Source organism: Mytilus galloprovincialis, chromosome 1 (assembly GCF_965363235.1).
Source record: "Mytilus galloprovincialis chromosome 1, xbMytGall1.hap1.1, whole genome shotgun sequence".
NCBI lineage: Eukaryota > Metazoa > Mollusca > Bivalvia > Mytilida > Mytilidae > Mytilus > Mytilus galloprovincialis.
In genome coordinates this window covers 39,198,288-39,220,028 of record NC_134838.1, presented here as the reverse complement: position 1 = coordinate 39,220,028, position 21,741 = coordinate 39,198,288, and the positions used below count along the sequence as shown (strand labels likewise).

Genomic DNA, 21,741 nt, shown 5'->3' with positions numbered 1-21,741 from the left:
TTGACAATGGAAATAGGGAATGTGTCACAGAGACAAAAACTTGACCAATGTTGGAAACAGTTGTAGACTAAAGATTCATACAGATTTTGTAAAAAAAAAAAGTCCCCTAAACAGAGAAATTTATGAGGTTACAACAGTAGTTCATCAATGTATATTTATAACGAGTATATCTTCCTTCCTGAACTTGTAACTAGTATTTATAATTTTTATTCTTTTATATATTCAATGTACAAATGTATAGTTGTAACGGATGTGTCTGTATTGATAACATTTTCAACAGTACATTAAGCCTCCACTGAAAAGATAAATCTAATTTATCCACATAGGGATTCTGTGTTAAATGCCCATGTATGACCCAATATACATTAACCTTACAAGAGTAGTTCCCACTGTTGATTATACAAATATGTTTAAAGCATGCATAAAGACCAGGAAAAAGGGTGACTGACATATCATGCACTTGTTGCACAGCTCTATTTTTATTCTCAAACTAGTGTCTCACCAAAGCCCTGGAAATGCAGAGGCGGATTTTAGAGGTTTTCCAGGGGGCCAGACCCCACACAGCCTTTTTTTTAGTGAGAAAAATTTGGTTGATTACATTTGTATATTGGGAATCACTGAAGCATGACTGGACCCTGCCCCTCTTATTCTGGATCTGCCACACAAATTTTATTATAAAATATGAAGGGACAACAACGGCTAGTTAGGTTATTTGAATAACAAACAGGTCTACATATATATACATGTAGTGTGCTGAGTGATATTTTATGGGTAAGAGGACAATTACTGTCTCATAAATGATAGAAATTTCCACTTAATCTGGACACTCTTTTCATACTTTGCTTTTGTATTAAGTAAGAAGAAAAGAGGATGTGTTAAATGTCTTCCTTCTCGTAATCGGAACTTATAAGCTTATGTATCACTTGAAACCAACAACATATAATTTCGTGAAAAGGGCACGCTTAGTTTAAAAGTTTACTAAATATACAAAAATGTATATTATAGCTATTTTAACATAATTTGTATGTATTATGTAGATATTACCAGCCCATATTACCCTGACTAGAAGCTATAGGTATGATAAGAAAGTAGAATGCACCAGGAATGACTGGTACCTTGAAAGCTTGTTGAATATCAATAGTTCCAGTCTAGAGATCAATTATTGTTGTTGATGACAGATGGAATATAATTATGTATTTTTACAAGTTCAGGTGTTGTGATGAGTGACAGCTGCTGTTCCTTGTAGCTTTTTAAATCAGAAATATGTAGATTTCTCCTTTCTTCATTGTGAATGATCGATTTTAAATATGCAAAATATTTTATATTTGGGTCCATTTCACAGTTGTTAATTTGACATACCATATTGTCACTTACACGTAGATTTACACTTATCTATGTCCTGCAGACTTTCAACCACCAAGTTTTGGGGGATTGTGGTTGCTTTTGAGGTTGACCAATCACCACATGTTTGATTTGTTAAAAGCAAAGCTCACGATAAATATGATTTACTGTTGTATATTTCTTGTCTTTGTTTTTTTGTAAAACTTTTTAATTTTAAAATGTGAAAATCATGCATAATGTTTATAAACAATTAATTTCTGTCATAATTCCAAATAAAGGTTTCAGGAAACAAATAAATGTAAGTGGTATTGTTTCAAGTGTTCTCATTTTATTTAGCCCTATTTTATTTAGTACTTAAGGGAAGGAAATTCATAGATTGCTTGAAAATGAAGTGTGTATAATGAATTGGTTTTAGTGTTGTTGTCGTGTGTGTGTAATGGCTTCAGTCAAGAGAAGATTAAGTAAGTTTTTGCAAGTATTCAAGCTTATCGTTACTAAATTTAAGACTTTTTTTTGTTTTTTTTTCCACAGAAATTATCTATTTCATGATGACTTTTTTCATTTGTATATAAATATATTTTTGACATAGAAGGAAGTATTAATCTAAGTTGCTGTGAAAAATGTTAACCTACATTAGATTCATTAACAGTTGTCGTAAACCAATTTTTGTGGGTACAGAGGTAACACAAATTTTAAATATTCAAGAAGTTACAAATCTTGTATAGGCATGATTGTGCATTTGTTTTATGAAATGAAATTACATGTAGATACACATGAATATGCATAATTTGGTTGAGTGGGATGGAATATCTGTTTACTTATGCCATGAGCAAAACCAATGGTGCTACAAGAGTAACGTCAACTAATTCTTCTGATGGCCTGGAGTTGGAATAGAATTGCTCAACCTTTACGGGTAGTTTTCTGTGTGGTGTCTTGTCACAAGCATTAAAAAAGAGTGAACTACACTCAATATCAGCTGTGGTCTTGTGGACTTTTGTTATCCCCTTGTCCCCCTCTTTGGAATCTTGACATCTTTGCCCTCCTTTTTTGTCTGAATGTTTTGGTATCAATTAAGAAAACAGCTTCAGAGAGACTAGTTACAAGAATATAATTGAAATATCTTTTTAAACCGAACCTAATTTTCAAATCAAAATCTGAACTTCTGTATCAGAACCAACTTAGTAATTGAGTTTGTCTAAACCAGACATGTCCAATGATTGTGAGGGAATTTTCTAGTTGTAGACAGGTTCCACTGTGGTTTGCAATTAGTGAATCTTTGTTTAGATTTAGAGTTATAGCCCTTTTGTTTTGACAACAATTTGTATGTTCATGCCAAATACTTAAATTTCTATGCCAGTACACAAAAAAAGTGAGACTGACTGAAAGTTTAAAATTTGATGGCAAAGTGCCACAAGGAATTATTTTTTTTTTTAAAACTTACAAAATTTGAATGCAGGGAGGTGCTGACTATAATGGCAGATCACATTTAGTCTCATCCTCATTCATTAACATTGTAAACAATTTGGTCACCTCTTAAAATTGACATTAATAAAAGTATACAAACGTGACATTAGCAATTTTAGATGTTGTTGACATTTTCTTTGTATAACACATGAAGACAGTCTCTGTTTTGTGTAATATGTTCCATATGCTTGATGTCCAACTTCCATCTGTTTATCTTGGGATGCTATTTTTAGAGAAATTTGAACGATAATATTAAAGATTTTTGTATAAATCTGCACAGTAAATCCTTTCATCATTAATACAAGGCTGCCTGTTTGATGTAATGACTCACATTTAACAAAATTTAAAGGATTTGAAGTTTGCAGGAAATCTACACTACAAAAGTTTGCTTTACAAAAGCCAAAAGACAGATTAACTGACTTGAAACAATTTTGGAAAAGTGTGACGTCAAGTTGATACAGTTAGTACTAGAAATGGAATTGTGATTGAGGAGTTTCCATATTGGTTTGGAATGAATGACAATCTGAAACTGATCTCGTTATTCTTTTTTGTCATTTGAGAGATTTCCCAATAACAAAAGATTTTGGATAATATGTGAATGAAGTTTAATTTAAAACAAAGGGGAGTGCTCAATTTGCTGTAAGCTTAGATTACATCAGCTGATTGATAAAAATATAGATACATTTTATTGTACCTTCTGGCTTGTTGTAAATTAAAACGGACTTGTAAAAAACTCAAACAGAAGGCTTACATATACAGGGAGTTTTCTAAATAGCTGGAGGTTGTGTTTTTATTTCATGTTGGATAACTGCCCTCGTATTTTATTAGAAAAGACTTAAAAGGTGAAAATAAGTCAATAGAAATAAAAGTATATATATATGTGGACAAAATTTCGGAGGTTGTGTTTTTATTTCATGTTTGGATAGAACTGCCCTCTTATTTATTAAAGAAGATTTAAAAGGTGAAAATAAGTCAATAGAAATAAAAGTGTATGTGGACACCTTGAAAGGATGTAGAGATTTTCATTATTACCTTCAGAAATGTCGTGGGTAAACAAAGCGTGTATAATTGGCCTATGAATGTTAACCTATTCAGTCAGTTGGACAGTATCGTATTTGTATATCTAGATAGGACATGGATCATTCATGATAGAAATCGAATTCATTTCTGGAATATAGAAATTGTTGCTATGGATATCTATAATGTTTCTCTAACTTAATCACATTGAAAGGATACTACTGGGAATTGAAGCACATTTTTTTGTTGTATTTGTATTGTCAAAGCATTGAAATGTTATATACTTCAAAAGAAATGTGCTTTCAGTGAAATTGCAAAGCCAATCAACTTTAATTTCACATAGATATTCATGACTTTGGATTTTGAAGCTTAAATGGGACAAATATAAGTTAAAAAATAAATGCAATAATATCTAATGGATTAGTTGTAATCTAAGGATTAGCAGTGCCTTTGTACATTTTCAAGGTTGGTTTGTATTATAATGGTTACTTTGCCATCGTTGTAGTATAATTATTGAAAATAGGTGTTGCCGCACACAATAAGTACTGATACTGTCCAGACATAGCGCTTATGTGAAAGTATTGACCATTTATAATAAAACCAATACACATTATACAATACTGGTGTTGATTGCCTCATCTTAGGCTTATTTCTTATGGATTCAAGTGACGCTGTCTTCTTTTTATTGATTGGGAGAAATTTCCTTACTTGTAACAACTGTGTATGTACACAGTTAAACTGACAATTGTGTGAAAAATTGTTGTGTGATAATACAAATGAATTGTTATGGAAAATACCATATGGATTTTGTACCATTGAATTGAATACAGGTATATATGGAACATAAAGAAGTCAATATCTAGGAGAGAAACCTGAATATAGTGCTGTGATTCGGATAGTTTGTTTATTTGGAATATTCAAAATGAGAACACGTCAACGGGTTTCGCTATTTGCTTGTTATTTACCAGCTGAAGATGTGGTACCAGTGGGGCCAAGACTTTTGGGTATGGTTTACTTTATATCCATATATGGTTATTTTAATGGTAGCTCAGCACTGCTACATATATGGTTGTCTTTTATAAATGTCAACATCTATTTAGTTCCATATTTGTAAATGTTTCAAAGGGGAAATATTTTAACCAATATTGTTGAATTTTATTTGAAAAACATGTGGAGTAACAGAAAAACAAGTTATGGCATAGAGATGTTGACTTGTAAGTAACAGGATATTGAATTTTAGAAAACTGAGACTTATAGAAAGAACTCCTTATAGTTTATTGGACGTACTATATAATATTTATCTCTAAGAATAAATCTTGATAAAATTCACAGCACGACCAGCTTTTGTTTTATCACAACATGACAAAACTAATTGTAATGTATGCTCTCTTATATCAACTTGATAGTAAAAACAGTTTCTTTTATTCATAAACATGATAAATAATGAAAATAATTCTTTTATTCATTGGGGAAGTGTCTTACATCTGTGAATCTGCAGTATCTGTGAAATTGATTCAAGAGTCTCAAAATGCTACAATTTTTATATATCTATATGTGTCATAAGATTTCATGATAAAATGTGTTAATTGAAACTCCTCTTACATACCATGTCTGAAGGCTTTCTCATAAGTTGATATATTTTTGTCAACCTTTCCCCCCCCCTGAAACGGTCATGTATTCGGAAATATTTGAGTCAACAAAATCACTAAGCTTTTGATGAAAGTATTAAATATTTTAATATTTTTTCATTGATAAAGCCTTAATCTTCCACTATAAGTTCAGAAAGTGTAAAGTTAATAAGATATATACACCTTTTACCTGCAGGCTTGTATAAATAAACAGAAATAAATTGGATTTGTTATATGTTTACATAGTAAACATCAAATTATTTACCAATAATAAGAGAGGACCCCTTTGTTGTATATAAATAGTATCATTACTTGATCAATAGCCATTTTCCATTGTAAATACCAAATCTTTTATTGATTGGTCAATTTACCCCGTTTAAGATTTAATTTTGTAGGTTAAATGCTAATTTGGAATGTACTTTTCACTTTTTCTGCATGGCCTTTTAATCAAATTGGCCAATTAGGCTGGTCAGTTATCAGATTTCTGATAAATTGAAAACTGACCATTACCTTCCACTTGACCAACACCTGATGGACATGATGAGTTTCTCTAGTACATAAATCTTTTTAATTTGTAAACATTTGACCTTTGGTCATTGGCCATAGTTTGATCATGTTGATTTGTTGTCTAGTTGGCATCTGATATAGATGGTTATTTACTATGACTGGATGCCTGGCTCTCATCAACTGACCACAGCTCTGGCACATGGCTTATAAATGTGGGTGTTCTGGCCATGGATACTATGTCTGTTGATAAATGTTAAATCTATCAATGTATCAAATAAATGGTTGGACAAATATTTACTTATTCCTGTAGCATGATTTGTTTCAATTTGTAAATAAAAGCATACATGAAAATGATAGGTGATTCTGTTGTGTTTTGGAGAAATCCCTTATGTTAGCTTAATCAGGGGTACACTAAAAACTCACTAAGTATACTCTACACATTTTTATAAAGAAATCAGTTTTCATTAATTGTTTTCTAAGAACTATTGGGTAGGTGCTGAAATCAGTTTTCATTAATTGTTTTCTAAGAACTATTGGGTAGGTGCTGAAATCAGTTTTCATTAATTGTTTTCTAAGAACTATTGGGTAGGTGCTGAAATCAGTTTTCATTAATTGTTTTCTAAGAACTATTGGGTAGGTGCTGAAATCAGTTTTCATTAATTGTTTTCTAAGAACTATTGGGTAGGTGCTGAAATCAGTTTTCATTAATTGTTTTCAAAGAACTATTGGGTAGGTGCTGCTGCACAGAACCTCTGGTAAAGACACTTAAATGAAGTTTATTTTACTTTCATTTCTTGATTTAAGCACAATAGATTTGTTTGATCTGAAGTTACACACTGATAAAAGAGAAATTAAACAACACTGCAAAAATAATTTATGTTTTGAATTTGATCAAACTTGCATTCCTTCCTAAACTTGATATACTAGCAAATTGGAAATTAAATTAATGCAAGTATTTGATAAATCAATGTTCATGGATGATTTACATAATTATTGAAGCAAAGGTAATTCCCTAAGTTATGTTGATGAAAAAACATCTGTTTACATGCATTATTTAAAGTGTGTACAAAACCAGATGTGTAATCACCAGGACTTCAAAATCAAGATGGCATCTTCTTATATTCTGATATTGTGATAACATTTCAAATCTTATCACCATCATCACTATTACTTGGGGAACGTCTCAAGGTGTTAGTTTCCTGTTATAAGGATGAGGTTTTCCTTTTCCTAAACTAAAGCTGCTTACACCCATCACTTTATAAAACTAATGAAAAGCCTGGGTTTCTTGGCAAGGTTCCTATGGACACTGGAGACTGGACATAAGGAAACCACAATAAATATTTATTGATTAAATCAGGCAGCCTAAAGAAAAGCCTTGATATTTCTATATCTTTTCAATGATAATGACATGATTTAATAGATAATAGAGGTTGGTTTAAAAAAAAATAAAAGAATATTTAATAATTTTTTTATTTCATACAATATGTGCATGGGATAATAAATTGCATAGATGCTTTTGGAAAATATTTTGTCAAACTGCAAACAGTTTGGTTCTGTAATTGAAATTAGAGAACATGTCATCCACTACTAAATGGATGTTTATTCTTGACATGTACTAAAAAAAACCTAATTTTAACCTTTAACTTTCACATGTTTTTGCAACATTTATACCATACTGACATAAACCTGTTTTAACTTTGAACTCTTCCCTTCATGTGTACACACAGCATGCTGTTTCCTTAGTACAATGGAGTTAGTTGTGTTGTAAACAGTCTGGATGATAATTAGACATGAGACCTCTAAAATCGTCAGGTAATTAGTAGATTTGTTAATTAATTCATCTCATTAATTAGTACCAACGATGTTTGACACATTGTCGTATATGTCAGGCAGACATTCAACTGTTCAAGATGTACGCAGCATATTTGAAGTGGAGAAAGATGTCATAAATGGCTTCTAAAAGATGTTTTCCACACTTCTCAAATGTTTTCGTTTCACATTTCTGCATTGAAAGTGAAATCATACATTTGTTATAAAACAAGGAAATAAGACTATTATTTTTTTTCTATTTATCTTTATAAAGTCGTATAATAAAATAGTGTGGGATTTTTTGTACATTTGAATTAATTGACAGTGAGAATATATTATTTTTTTAGTGCAATATCTCTTTGTTATGACATGCTATATGTATCAAGGAAGTAATTGATATAGCAGGGCTGACATTACCTTGAGCTATAGAAGTCTGGGGGCAGGAGGATGTATCTTTTAAAGTATGAAATTGGACAATAGAGTACACATGTACATGATTGAAGTATTAAAGATGATAGGGATAAATGAATCATTGCAGAGAAAGGGGTCAGGGGAGTGTACAGTAATGATATTAATGTATCTTTTTCCTCTCTATCTTCACTAAGTATTTGATGGTCATCAAGTTTGAAAGAAGTTTTCAGAAAATTTAAAGTACCTAATGGCATTTTGGATAAAAGGAATAGACTCCTTCTTAATCTTTGACTGAATTTTTAGTTAAGCCTTGATACTCTGCTGGCTGCATGCTGGACTGTTCCCATAGAAAATTTACTACCCTATTACCCAATATTTTTGGATTAGACTAATAGTTATTTGTTTTTGATACACTGACCCTGCTAGTAGACTGTTCCCTAGGACATTTACTACCCTATTACCCAATATTTTTGGATTGGACTGATAGTTATTTGTTTTTGATACACTGACCCTGCTGGTGGACTGTTCCCTAGGACATTTACTACCCTATTACCCAATATTTTTGGATTGGACTGATAGTTATTTGTTTTTGATACACTGACCCTGCTAGTAGACTGTTCCCTAGGACATTTACTACCCTATTACCCAATATTTTTGGATTAGACTGATAGTAATTTGTTATTGATACACTGACCCTGCTGGTGGACTGTTCCCTAGGACATTTACTACCCTATTACCCAATATTTTTGGATTAGACTAATAGTAATTTGTTTTTGATACACTGACCCTGCTAGTAGACTGTTCCCTAGGACATTTACTACCCTATTACCCAATATTTTTGGATTGGACTGATAATTATTTGTTTTTGATACACTGACCCTGCTGGTGGACTGTTCCCTAGGACATTTACTTATACTACCATATTTATTACCCAATATTTTTGGATTAGACTGATAGTTATTTGTTTTTGATACACTGACCCTGCTGGTGGACTGTTCCCTAGGACATTTACTACCCTATTACCCAATATTTTTGGATTGGACTGATAGTTATTTGTTTTTGATACACTGACCCTGCTAGTAAACTGTTCCCTAGGACATTTACTACCCTATTACCCAATATTTTTGGATTGGACTGATAGTTATTTGTTTTTGATACACTGACCCTGCTAGTAAACTGTTCCCTAGGACATTTACTACCCTATTACCCAATATTTTTGGATTAGACTGATAGTAATTTGTTATTGATACACTGACCCTGCTAGTAGACTGTTCCCTAGGACATTTACTACCCTATTACCCAATATTTTTGGATTGGACTGATAGTTATTTGTTTTTGATACACTGACCCTGCTAGTAGACTGGAATGTTCCCTGGGGATATTAATACCCAAGTTCCAAGTGGTTTTTGTATTGTCCAGATCTAGATATATCTTTGATATTGACTACTGTGAAATTTTCATTTGCCAAAAAGATTCTAAGATAAACATCCCAATGTTCAATTGCATCTTAAAGAGTTGATTTTTTGGCATTCAAATTAGAGTTCTTTTAACTTAATTGCTTTTAAATGATTTAAGTTTTCAGATTTCAGACATTCAGTATACATGTATTTATTATTTGATTTTGGAAATGCACATACAACATGTACAATTGATAATGAAGGCAATTTCGTTATTTTAAAATGTGTACTAAAGAATACCTTTTGTATATATATGACATCATACATTATTACTTTTAATTTATAATTTAAAAGACTTGTAACAAAAAATTCAGTATTGTGATAACACATGCATTGAAGGGATATCAAGTAGATTGTTACCCCTTGCCTTCATGACAATGTTATTTTCTAGGGTAACAATCTGCTTTATCACCCTCTCAGCTATGTGTTATTAATATTAAAGCCTTTGTAAACATCAGCAATTATTGATTGAACCACTGCTTTTCACATGTTTCTGAGAAAGGTCAATTCTCGTTGGTCACATCTGGGAAAGGGGCAACATAATGGAAAAACTTATTAAGGTTTTAGTTGTTCATTATCGCTGCAAATCTCATTCAGGGGACAATGATTGACAGAAAGTTCAATTAGTGAGCTTTGATTGATTTTGACAAGATGGTGTCTTTTGATTGTTCATGTATTCTCCAGAAAATGTTAAACATTCTCCTCTTAATTGGAAATATAGCTGGCCAAACATTGCATGGACGGCCATATTAAGCATATAATTGCTAGAAGATGTAAAACTGTATAATTGGAAAAGCTGTCACCTTTCTTTATATAATACAAATATGTAAAGTCACCTCATTAAAAGATTGACTCATTTATTATGAATTCATAATCATTAGATCATGATCTATGAAGGTCACATGAAGATAATGGTTCATTTGCCTTGACAAGTAAACATGTTTAACAATGAAAGTAAATATTATGGAAAATAGAAAAACAACATCACAGTACAGAAAAACCTGAACACATGTCCAAGAATTACATGTGCCTTCCATTTCATTGAATTATATATAGAAATAAATTGTTTTGAGTAATTAAGAATAATAGGTTAGGATAAGTGCTGATGTCTGACGTACAGGTATTTGTTTGGTTTTCATATTGTGAAAGACAAAAGAGGAAAAACCACAAGTTACAAAGCATTCTCTTTGCCAAATTCTTACAATAATCAATATGCATTTGGATTTTAATCAGTTTTCCTTCGAATTTTTGAAGGTGTAACTGTTTGCAAATACAATGTAATTAGAAAAGAATGAAGTATGGAAAAAGGATAATGAATAGATCATGCAGAAAACAATTTATTCAATATAATACAACACATGTCTCACAGACCCACTCCAGTTGAACTGGTAGTAAGAAAATCATTCTGAATTAACTAACATTCAGTGACCAAAATGATATGCATATTATATAATATTATATGAAAATATATATGTAGGTGTACTTAAGATTTATAGAAAACTGCTTACATTCCTTGGGAAACACAAATATTCGGAGGATCATATCTGTGTTCACCACAACATCCAACACATTTGAATTAAATAGTTATTGGTGTGTTTGTTGTGGCTTGAAACCTTGACTTATCTTTGTTCCCCACAACAGTCCACACATCTGACTCAATGAGTTGTTGGTTTGGTTGTTGTAGCTTGGGGAGCCTTGCCATGTCTTTGTTCGCCACAACAGTCCACAAAACTGACCCTAAGAATTGATGGTTTGTGTGTTGTGGCTAAGAGCATTGACATGTCTTTGTTCCCAACAACGGTCCACACATCTAGCTTTAATAGTTGTTTGTTTGGTTGTAGTAGCTTGGACTGGAGTAGTAACATATTTTTGTTCCCCCACAACAGTCCACCAATCTGACTGTAACAAGTTGTTGGTTTGGTTGTTATGATAAAACATCTTAGTTGCCCACCAGAGCCATATCACATATGACAGTTTGGTTGTTATGGCTTACTATTGAACCCTCAAATGCATTTAACATTATTGTAAGGAGGAAATAAATTGGGCAATGGACTATCTATGATCATTTATCATTTATCAGTATTTTGGAGCCATATTCCTCAGTAAACTTGTCAATGAAACCAAAAGCAGGACTACTCCAAAACCTCTTTGCTAATAACATTGCTAATAATATTACATTATGATTACCGGGTATAATGATGTTACTAAGTGCAGTCTGAGAGTAACTTTAGAAGTTATGAAATTGATTTTATAAAGAATTAAGTATGTCAGTCTGTTTATCCTTGAGTGAAATATGTTTTATGCAAATTGATTGACTTTGAACTAAAGAAATGGATACTTTCAATATAGACCTTCAGGGAATATTTCATATTCATAGCTGATATTTTTCCTCATAAATATCAATTTATGATAAGATAACAAGGTTCTACCATAAGTCATTCTTTTTTCTTCTTTCTTAAAAATTGTTTCGCTGTCTAGGTTTCATGATAGAAGTCCATATTCAAGTTTTGTCAAAAATATTGTGAGCTATGCATGTTTATAGTAGGATAATGTTGTAAATGTTTAACTCCTTTAAGGATATTAACCTTCAGAAAGTTATGATTCGTTATGAAAACATATTGCAGTTGAACTTAGTTTTATTTGAATAAACTCAATGATCTTTGATGTTAAGTCAGTCAGAGGGGTGTTGCTAGTATAAAATTGAACACCTACTTTGTGTATATAAATAATTATTATGGCTGAGTAAAGATTGCATAGCATGAAGTTTTATTGAATTCCATCTAGTTCTCTTTGTACTTGGTCTATATAGTTATATTTTATAGTAGCAGTAAAGTTTGAAGCAGTGAGGCATAGGAAGTGTTTCTTTTCAATAACTTGTATAAAGTATTTTTACAGCCTCAAATGTGTTGGTCACCTTGACGATTACCTTTTATCTTTACTGTACAGGAGAAGTAAGCAGTATAAAAAAAGTTTTTGATGGCGATACCAGCAATTTTGCATATATGCATTAAAAAAAAAACCAATATTGCAAAAATAAAAACTACATGTATTTACTTTTATCTTCTTCAGATATACGCAATCAACTCAACGAACAATTAAGATGTCTGGAAAATCGTCTAGAAATTCAGGTGGCCATGGTACAGGAAATTCAGGAATTTTTCCGACGGAAGGCAGAAGTAGAACTGGAATATTCAAGAAATTTAGAAAAATTAGTGAAAAGTACAAAGTTACGGCACCGACAAGAAAAACAAAAGTAAGATAGCTTGCAAACATATAAACTATCTTCTACACATACAACTTAAATGTAGCAAACACAGGACTCTATGAATTGCTGTTACCATAACATTCTCACATTTTCAAATATTTTGACTATTTCTAGGGTAGGTATTGAGGGCTATTATTTGTCACATTTAAAGAAGAAAAACATTCAGGATGGCTATTTTCACAGACCAAAGTGGTGACAGGCACCTTTCCTAGCTACTTACAGTAAAAAACTATCTTATTTCAAAATCTTTCTTAAGCCTTTGAGTTTGAAAATTAATGATCATAATAAATCCTGCGATTAAAAATTGACAATAGAAAGATGGGTAACATTTGATACGAGCCATTTAATTTTTTATATTACTTTCTTTTAAGTCATCATTATACACATTATAAAGAAACCATTTGATACAAGTTTGTTCTTTTCAGACGTGAACATTGGTCTCTGTTCTCCACATTTACATGCCATCATTTAATACAAATTTGTTCTTTTCAGACGTGAACATTGGTCTCTGTTCTCCACGTTTACATGCTGGCAGCAGCTGTTAGATATTACCAAGAAAGAAAGCCGAGATCATGGTTCCTATGGAGATGTCTGCAATAACCAGTTAGCTCATAGGCTTGGTGACATCATAGACAATTCCAGGAGAATATTTAATAGAGTAAGGCATAAGTCAAGTGAATCAGTAACTAGTGATTGACAAAATGTCACATTACACACATATGATAGTCTCTTACATTGAAGGTGACATGTATTAAACATGCAAAATTTTCAGATAATGGTCAAAACTGATGTTGCTGAATTCTATTATGTAACACAAATTGCACAATAGATATGATTAGCTGATAATAATGTTGGTTGTCTGTTAAACATATTGTTGGTTGTCTGTTAAACATTCAACAACAAATTACATGCATTTTCAAAATGAGAACATGATATTATGTGTATCCCTGCTATGTACTAGATTGACATACTGAGCCTGATTTGTTACTTGGTAGTTTACATGGTCTGCAGAATGACATGTCACTGTACCTAGACACATTATTCTAACTCTCAGCCTTTATTCCTTTAATGATTTGTAACTTGGTAGTTTACATTGTCTGCAGAATGACATGTCACTGTATCTAGACACATTATTCTAACTCTGAGCCTTTACTCCTTTAATGATTTGTAACTTGGTAGTTTACATGGTCTACAGAATGACATGTCACTGTACCTAGACACATTATTCTAACTCTGAGCCTTTACTCCTTTAATGATTTGTAACTTAGTAGTTTACATGGTCTACAGAATGACATGTCACTGTACCTAGACACATTATTCTAACTCGGAGCCTTTACTCCTTTAATGATTTGTACTTAGTGGAGAAGCAGCAAATACAATTTTAAAGTCTTTGTTGGACCTAACCTGTATTGGAACCCATGACCTCCTGTACTTGAGGGGTGCATGAGACCACACAAGGTGGTCATAATTAGATGGCTGGTTGTCTTTTTTGCCTTATATGGACCTAATCAAGTATAGATTATAATGATTCTTTACTTGTACATTTTCCATTGTGGTCTTCTACATGTAGTGCTAATCATTTAATAAAAAATCTAAGTGTTTCATAAAAAAAATAGATTTTTTTTGGTAGATAATAATATTTTGATATAATCTGGTAGGAGGTTATTAGGTTGATAAAAAACTGATTGTGACCTCTTTAGACCATAATGGTGTGTGAAGCAAAATATTCACAACAAACATAGGCAGATCCTCTGTCAGATTTGATCATGATAAACGTAATTACTCTTTCCTATCAGTAATTTCCTTTTTATTTACCTCTTGTTGGTATATTATACAAAATGTGTAAATTAATGATGTCATTTCCCTCTTGTTTTTATGAAAATAGCTAAATTTTAACCAATTATGAAACATTTTGTCGATAAGTAATTTATTTTAAAGTATAATGATAGAAAACATGAGTAGGATGTCATTTATTGAATTTTGAAGATCATAAAACTCATAATTTTGATGTGTCATGTTATTATATTTAATAGAAATTGATCCACCACCATTAAATATGTTTAGTTCTCTTATATTAACCAAAAGCCGGTTTTAAGATCAATGACAGAACAACAACTGCAACTGTAGTCAGTCATCCATGACAAAACTGCAATAACTTTAATATGTAAAATATGTACAAGAAAGATCAAAAGGGTAGAATTAAAAAGTAGCTATGAATGGGTTTAGTTAAACATCTTAGTATTTTATTACTTCATTTAGGTTTTTTCTTGGTATATTTTCTGTAACATTGTCTAAAGTTCGCCAGGCCTATATGTAATTTCATAAGAGGGAATGTATATTATCTAAATGACCCAGAAATATAAAAGATATTTAATCCATATTTATTTAAATTCATTCTGAAGTGGGTTGTGGACTAGACAATAAATGATTGATATCATTTTTACCTGAGATATGGACCGTAATGAATGTTTTTAACACCTGTCTAAGATTTTATAAGGAAGGGGGATTGTGAGACTTAATGTTTCACTAAATGACCGTGCAAGTTTTAATTTGCAGCTGAAATATTCAATTTAATACAAATATTAAAAGAAGAGTTTTCTCTGTGGGAAATTGCATCCATATCATAAAATTTTCGTACAATGTATATTATATTAAATGTAATTGATAACATAATACACGTAGGTGAATATAAACTTTGTGGTCGCATAACACTTGATTACTGAACCCAATGTTTCTTCATGGATAACTCTTCTTAAGTTCTGTAACTACACCCAAACCTAACAAATAAATGTGTGGGATAGTAAAAAGCATTTATAAGTGTAAAAATATGTATAACTGGTTTTTTTTGTTCGCTTTCATGATTTAAGTTTACACAGCAACAAATCTTATTAAAACACCTACCGGTAATTTTGTAATGAAAATATAACTTATATGTAACCCTCTGATATTGAATATCATATAGGCAAAACAAAAATAAAAAATAAATAAAACAATATTTGTAAATCTTTATATTTCAAGTTATAAAAAACAAAATTGGGAATAGAAAATGGGAATGTGTCAAAAAGACAACAACCTGACCAAAGAGCAAAAACAACAAAGGCCATCAATGGGTCTCCTACACAGTATTTTTTTCTTTTAACAAATTTTATAAAGATTTGGGTGGAATTCATTTAGAAGGAAGTAGCTTTAAGAAATTGATAAGGAGGATCCCTTTTCATGCATGTTTTAATATATTAAATAGACATCTGCAACAGAAGCTGAGAAAGTAGTTATAATTAATGATGCAAGGTCACTTAAATCACCATGTGTTATACAATGTTTACATGTTTTTAGTGATCTGTTCGTGGGTAACTTGCTGTGTTACACAATGTTTACATGTTTAAGTGATCTATTCGTTGGTAACTTGCTGTGTAACAGTATACTTTTGTCTAATTTTAGTGTAAAAATGTTGGTGATGAAAGCCATGAAGAAATAATGAAGGCATTAACAGAGTTACAAAGTGTAAGTAAATACCTGTTAAAAACAGCTGATAAGATTGACCTTTGACCTGATTATGTAAGCAGGTGAGAACATTGACATGACACTACTGTCTATTGGTATTGATTTATTGGAGAAGAAATTAATAAGATGGGAGACATACATGATTCATTTAAAATAAGGAAATTTTAGTGAATCAGCATTTATTTATCTTTACTAAGCACCTTTATTTATTAAATCTATGAATGACAGTTCAGTGACTGTTGATAATTAGAAAAGTAAGGGTGGAGTTCCAGTGAGCAAATAAATAATGTCATGACTTGAGTGAACAAATAAGTTGGTCATAATGACATAATTTCTAAATGAAAATCTAAAGACAATTGAATTGAAGTAATATAAAACTTGATTCAAGTGTAGATTGCGTCCTTGTTTCCTGGAAGAAATAGGTCAATCTTGATTTGATTTCCATTGTTTTGGTTTCAAGTCTTAATATCTTTCTGAAAACAAATATGGAAGAATATAAATAAATATTATTGTAGAGGACGTCCCCGTCATAAAAATGGGAAGGTTGGAACTGATAACCAAATCATATAAATAAAATTGTCCTATATTTGTTTAAGGAAATAGTTATGTAATATACTGATACATAAAATGCGACTTGCTGTTCTTAGAAAGTAAATATCTATTAGTTCTGAGCTACTTCCTTGTGATAAAAGGAAATAAATGTCTTAACCTTATAATCTGTGCATCAGTAAATAATCTAGGTATAATTTGGTATCGGAACACAACCTTTTCTGATTTGTTAGAATTTCCAAATTCCCTCAGATCATGATATCTGCTCCAAATTTCCCTCATATCATGATATCTGCTCCAAATTTCCCTCAAATCATGATATCTGCTCCAAATTTCCCTCAGATCATGATATCTGCTCCAAATTTCCCTCATATCATGATATCTGCTCCAAATTTCCATCAGATCATGATATCTGCTCCAAATTTCCATCAGATCATGATATCTGCTCCAAATTTCCATCTGATAATGATATCTACTTTTGTGATTTAAAGGCCTAGGCCAATTGATAGTGTTTTCCATAAAGTTGATACATCTAACTCTGTCCAGCCTATCGTTTTAATGTAAAATATGCAGCAACCAAACAGCACAGGATAACTTAAGATATTTATCTAGAGGTCAAAATGCTAAATTTATCAATGAGCAAGCATTCTTGCACCTGTTAAAAAACTCTAAATCACCTGCAGTCTTAATGTATTCAAAATTCAACAGAGATAACAAGAAAATTTTAAAATCTGTGCACTGATATTATACAAAGAAATTATAAGAAACTGACAAGGTTAATGAATATTGGCCAAGCACATACATGAATCATGATAAACTGAGGTTGAGGTTGAGGTTGAGGAGAACAAAAATGAAGAAAATAACTGATGTTTCATTTCCATGACTAACCCTGATAGAAGTATAGCTCTACTTGACAGGTTTATACACTTATCAAAACAAAAATATGTGTTCCAGTATTTTGATTAAGAAATAGTACACTTATAAATTTTGTAATACAATACAAAATATTGTTCTATGATCTGCTCCAAGGTCATCTAATAATTACTGGTATTTTTATTTTGGCAATGTAATGAACCAGTCTTAATCAAGATATCTCAATTAGAAGAGCACTTTACTATCTTGGGAAAACAATTAAAAAAATAGTGTATTGGGTAGTTAAAGAGTGAATTTAATTTATTAATATTGGGGCATCTGCACTTAAGCATCATAAATACAAAATAGTAATCTTTAAAAATGTATTCTTTGCGGCTGTAAAAATACTTTGAACATCACATAGATTTACTGAATCAAAGCATGTTTTTACAATTGACTACTTTGAGTCTGTTACATAGGTACAATTAATAAAAATTTACTTGTGTGTCATCTGAACTTTGAAATAGTTTATTAATGGTATTTGTAGAATAACTGGCCCTTCAGACAGACATTGTATTACCAATTCAATATTTAGATAGTCTTACAATAAGAACTGTTGCTCTAAAACTGGTACGGGTTGTTGTCTCTTTGACACATTCCCCATTTCCATTCTCAATTTTATACTGTAGTTAACAAGTTTTAATGAATTTCATAAATTTCTTGTACTATACATACTCCAATCGTAAAGCTATAATGAAAAAAAGAACGAATATTTCTGAATTCTTTATCATTGTTTATACTGTACCATCTTGTATAAACTCTCAGAACATAAACCTCTAAATTGTTTTGGACTTCGTTATACATTTGAATTCAGGTTTCATCTTTACCCATGAAATCAGTGAAAATTGGTATACTACAAATAATAATGAATTGATATTTTTTTTCAAATGTATGGCCGAGTTCACTTGAAACTCTCGCGTTAACTTTACTAACTCCGGTTTCAACAATACGATTTTACTTGAACCACCCTTCGTACCCTGGTTTCACCCCTCACCGAGCCAGGGTTAAATTCGAGAAACTCTTGAATGACGTCAAACCAATGAGAATACTTTATTTTTTATGCTTGGTCAGGGCCTTACTCTAGAGTAACTTAGAGTTGTTCCGAATATTAACTCTTGTACGTTCACTCTGAAGTCGATTGTAGAGTTTCAAGTGAACTCGGCCTTAGTGACATTGTTATAATGCAGATTATTTTTTTAGGCTATGAAAACATATCATGCCTACCAATCAGACAGTAAGTCCGCAGAAGCCAAACTTAAAACTGTAGAAACACAGAAGGCAAAGTTAGAACAACAATTAGCTGGCAAGAATGCTACCAGTAATAGGAAACTTAAGTCATTTAACAGACAGACAGAAAAGGTAGGGTTAATCTTTGCAAAAGAAGATTATATGACTTGAAGTACGATTCTTCATGTTTTTCATTTTTATAATTTTAATATGTTTAAAGTGTAAAATAAAACAAAAAGACTTGTGCCAGTTTAATCAGAAAATAAGCTTTTCTGCAGTGGAATCCTATATTGAAATAAACATTATTCCCTATATAAAGTAGTGACAGCAGCAATTTTGAGTTTTTGCTGGACTATCAAGAAAACTTTTCATAAGAACAATCCGACATTTATGGACAATTTATTTTAGATATATATATATGTATAAAAAAAAACCTAAGACAAATACAGATGATATTGGCTCTTTTAAATAGGTCAATAAGACAGAAAACAAACAACACAGAAAAAAGTAACATTTAAACATGGTTTACATTTTAAATAGACAAAAAGAAACATTTATACATGGTTTACATTTTAAATAGACAAAAAGAAACATTTATACATGGTTTACATTTTAAATAGACAAAAAGAAACATTTATACATGGTTTACATTTTAAATAGACAAGTGCCTAAACCAATTTTCAAGCTGTCATTTTAGATTCAGAAATTTAAGAAGCTAAAGTTAAATTAAGTTGATGTTTTAATGCATTTTTGTTACTATATTGAAATAAATGTAAAAAAATATTATTTATTAATTACTTTTCAGAGAGAAACCAAATATATGGATAATAAGAAAAAAGCTTTAAAGGCTAGGAACGACTATTTGTTAGGTATTGAAAGTGCTAATGCTTCCATCAACAGATATTTTGCTGATGATTGCTCTGACCTTATGGATGTAAGTCTAATCATGTCTGTTCAATTTTGTAAATTTGCCAATGTTAATTAATATGCTTACTGTTTTAGATGTAAACATCTACTGTGATAGGGGAGTTTTATGTTTCCTTTAAGATTTGAGACTTAAACTGATTTATCTTTGATTAACAGATGTTGTAATGTTGTGATAACATTTAGGTATATGATGACAGATAGGAGTGAGGTGAATCAGGTTATTCCCTTGCTATAAATAGATTTCCTTAAGATAAGGTTGATGATAATACTTTGATGTATTCTTTGATGTAATTTAAGCATGAGTTACAGTTATATTTTGACGGTTTAATTGGAATAAAAAATGAGTCAAAATGTTTTCATTAAAGATATAAAGATAACCAGCTATTTACATTTAATTGAATAAAATGATTTTATTTTTGCTTGTCTGTTCAATTTTGCAAGTCTAGAAAATCATTCATAAATCAATTTGTACACCAATTTTATGTAAATAAACATTCTAATCAAATTATTGAATATTTCTGATTAAACATGGATGAGGAATTTTTTTTTGACCAATTTGATTTAGATGTCTAATACAGTCATTCCCAAGGTGCTTCAGTTATGTGGCTATATCCAGAAATAAATGGTTTGGTCTATTAAAATTTCTTTAACTACTTTTAAAAAACCAAATAACCAGCTCAGATGTAAGAATTTTATATACTCATGATGTAAATGAATACCAAAACACTGACTGGACCGGAAATGTTTAAAAAACTACTGAACCAAAAAGTCACAGAGGTACAAAAAACATTCTGAAACTCTGCAAACATTTGATCTTTGACTAATAGATCTCATTCAATATAAAAAATAAAATCACAAAAATACTGAACTCAGAGGAAAATCAATTCGGAAAGTCCATAATCACATGGCAAAATCAAATAACAAAACGCAACATAAAAGAATGGACAAGAACTGTCATATTCCTGACTTGGTACAGGCATTTTGAAATGTAGAAAATGGTGGATTGAACCTGGTTTTATAGCTAGCTAAACCTCTCACTTGTATGACATTGCATCAAATTCCATTATTATATTCCATTAAATTTTCTTTTTCAGTGTATGGACTTTGGATATCATAATTCTGTACGATGTTCAATGTTGGTATATCAGTCATGTCATAAAAACTTAGCCAAGGGACATAACAATGCTTGTGAGGTGGTCAATAAATGTGTTGGTGACTTAGACGCACAATCTGATAAACAAAGATTTATAGAACTTTACAACTCTGCTTTCATGCTTCCAAAAAAGTTTGAATTTCAACCATATCGTGGGGATGAGGTTAGTATAGCAAGTTTTGTTTCAATTGTTGAAATTAAATATTAAGATGTGATATGATAAATAGGAACATTATAGATCATTCAAATAAGAAGAAATATACAGCAGTGTTACTTTAAATTCTCATTACAATTGAGAAAACAAATGACCTAATTTATAACAAAACAACTTACGAAAAACAAATATTTCAGACACTAACCAATGACATCCACTGATACTTCAGGCTCTTGACTTTGGACAGGCACAAGAAGAGTGTGTAGGGGTTAAACATGTTTGTGAGTGCACAACCCTCCTCTTACCTGGGACAGTGGTGAAATAGCACAACATAAGAACAAACTATAAAAACTATGTGTTTACCATTCTTTTTAGTACCAAAGAAAATTTTAGTAACTTAAAAAATAAAAGACCAAGGA

At 31.2% G+C, this 21,741-nt stretch overlaps 1 protein-coding gene across 8 annotated transcripts in view; it reads left to right on the top strand.

The window, feature by feature from the left end:
* Nucleotides 1–21,741, top strand: part of LOC143073759 (SLIT-ROBO Rho GTPase-activating protein 3-like) — a 62,147-nt gene that overhangs the window by 22,989 nt on the left and 17,417 nt on the right. For 4 of the 8 annotated variants that reach the window (XM_076249530.1, XM_076249546.1, XM_076249518.1 and 1 more), the window contains exons 2-7: nucleotides 12,704–12,887; nucleotides 13,392–13,557; nucleotides 16,338–16,400; nucleotides 19,062–19,220; nucleotides 19,894–20,022; nucleotides 21,110–21,331. In XM_076249530.1, coding sequence (XP_076105645.1) covers nucleotides 12,704–12,887; nucleotides 13,392–13,557; nucleotides 16,338–16,400; nucleotides 19,062–19,220; nucleotides 19,894–20,022; nucleotides 21,110–21,331 — 923 coding nt within the window. Of the gene's footprint in view, nucleotides 1–1,762; nucleotides 1,803–3,322; nucleotides 4,827–7,683; nucleotides 7,770–12,703; nucleotides 12,888–13,391; nucleotides 13,558–16,337; nucleotides 16,401–19,061; nucleotides 19,221–19,893; nucleotides 20,023–21,109; nucleotides 21,332–21,741 lie in introns of those variants that run through there. The other 4 variants (XM_076249552.1, XM_076249524.1, XM_076249564.1 and 1 more) reach the window with 4 other exon arrangements.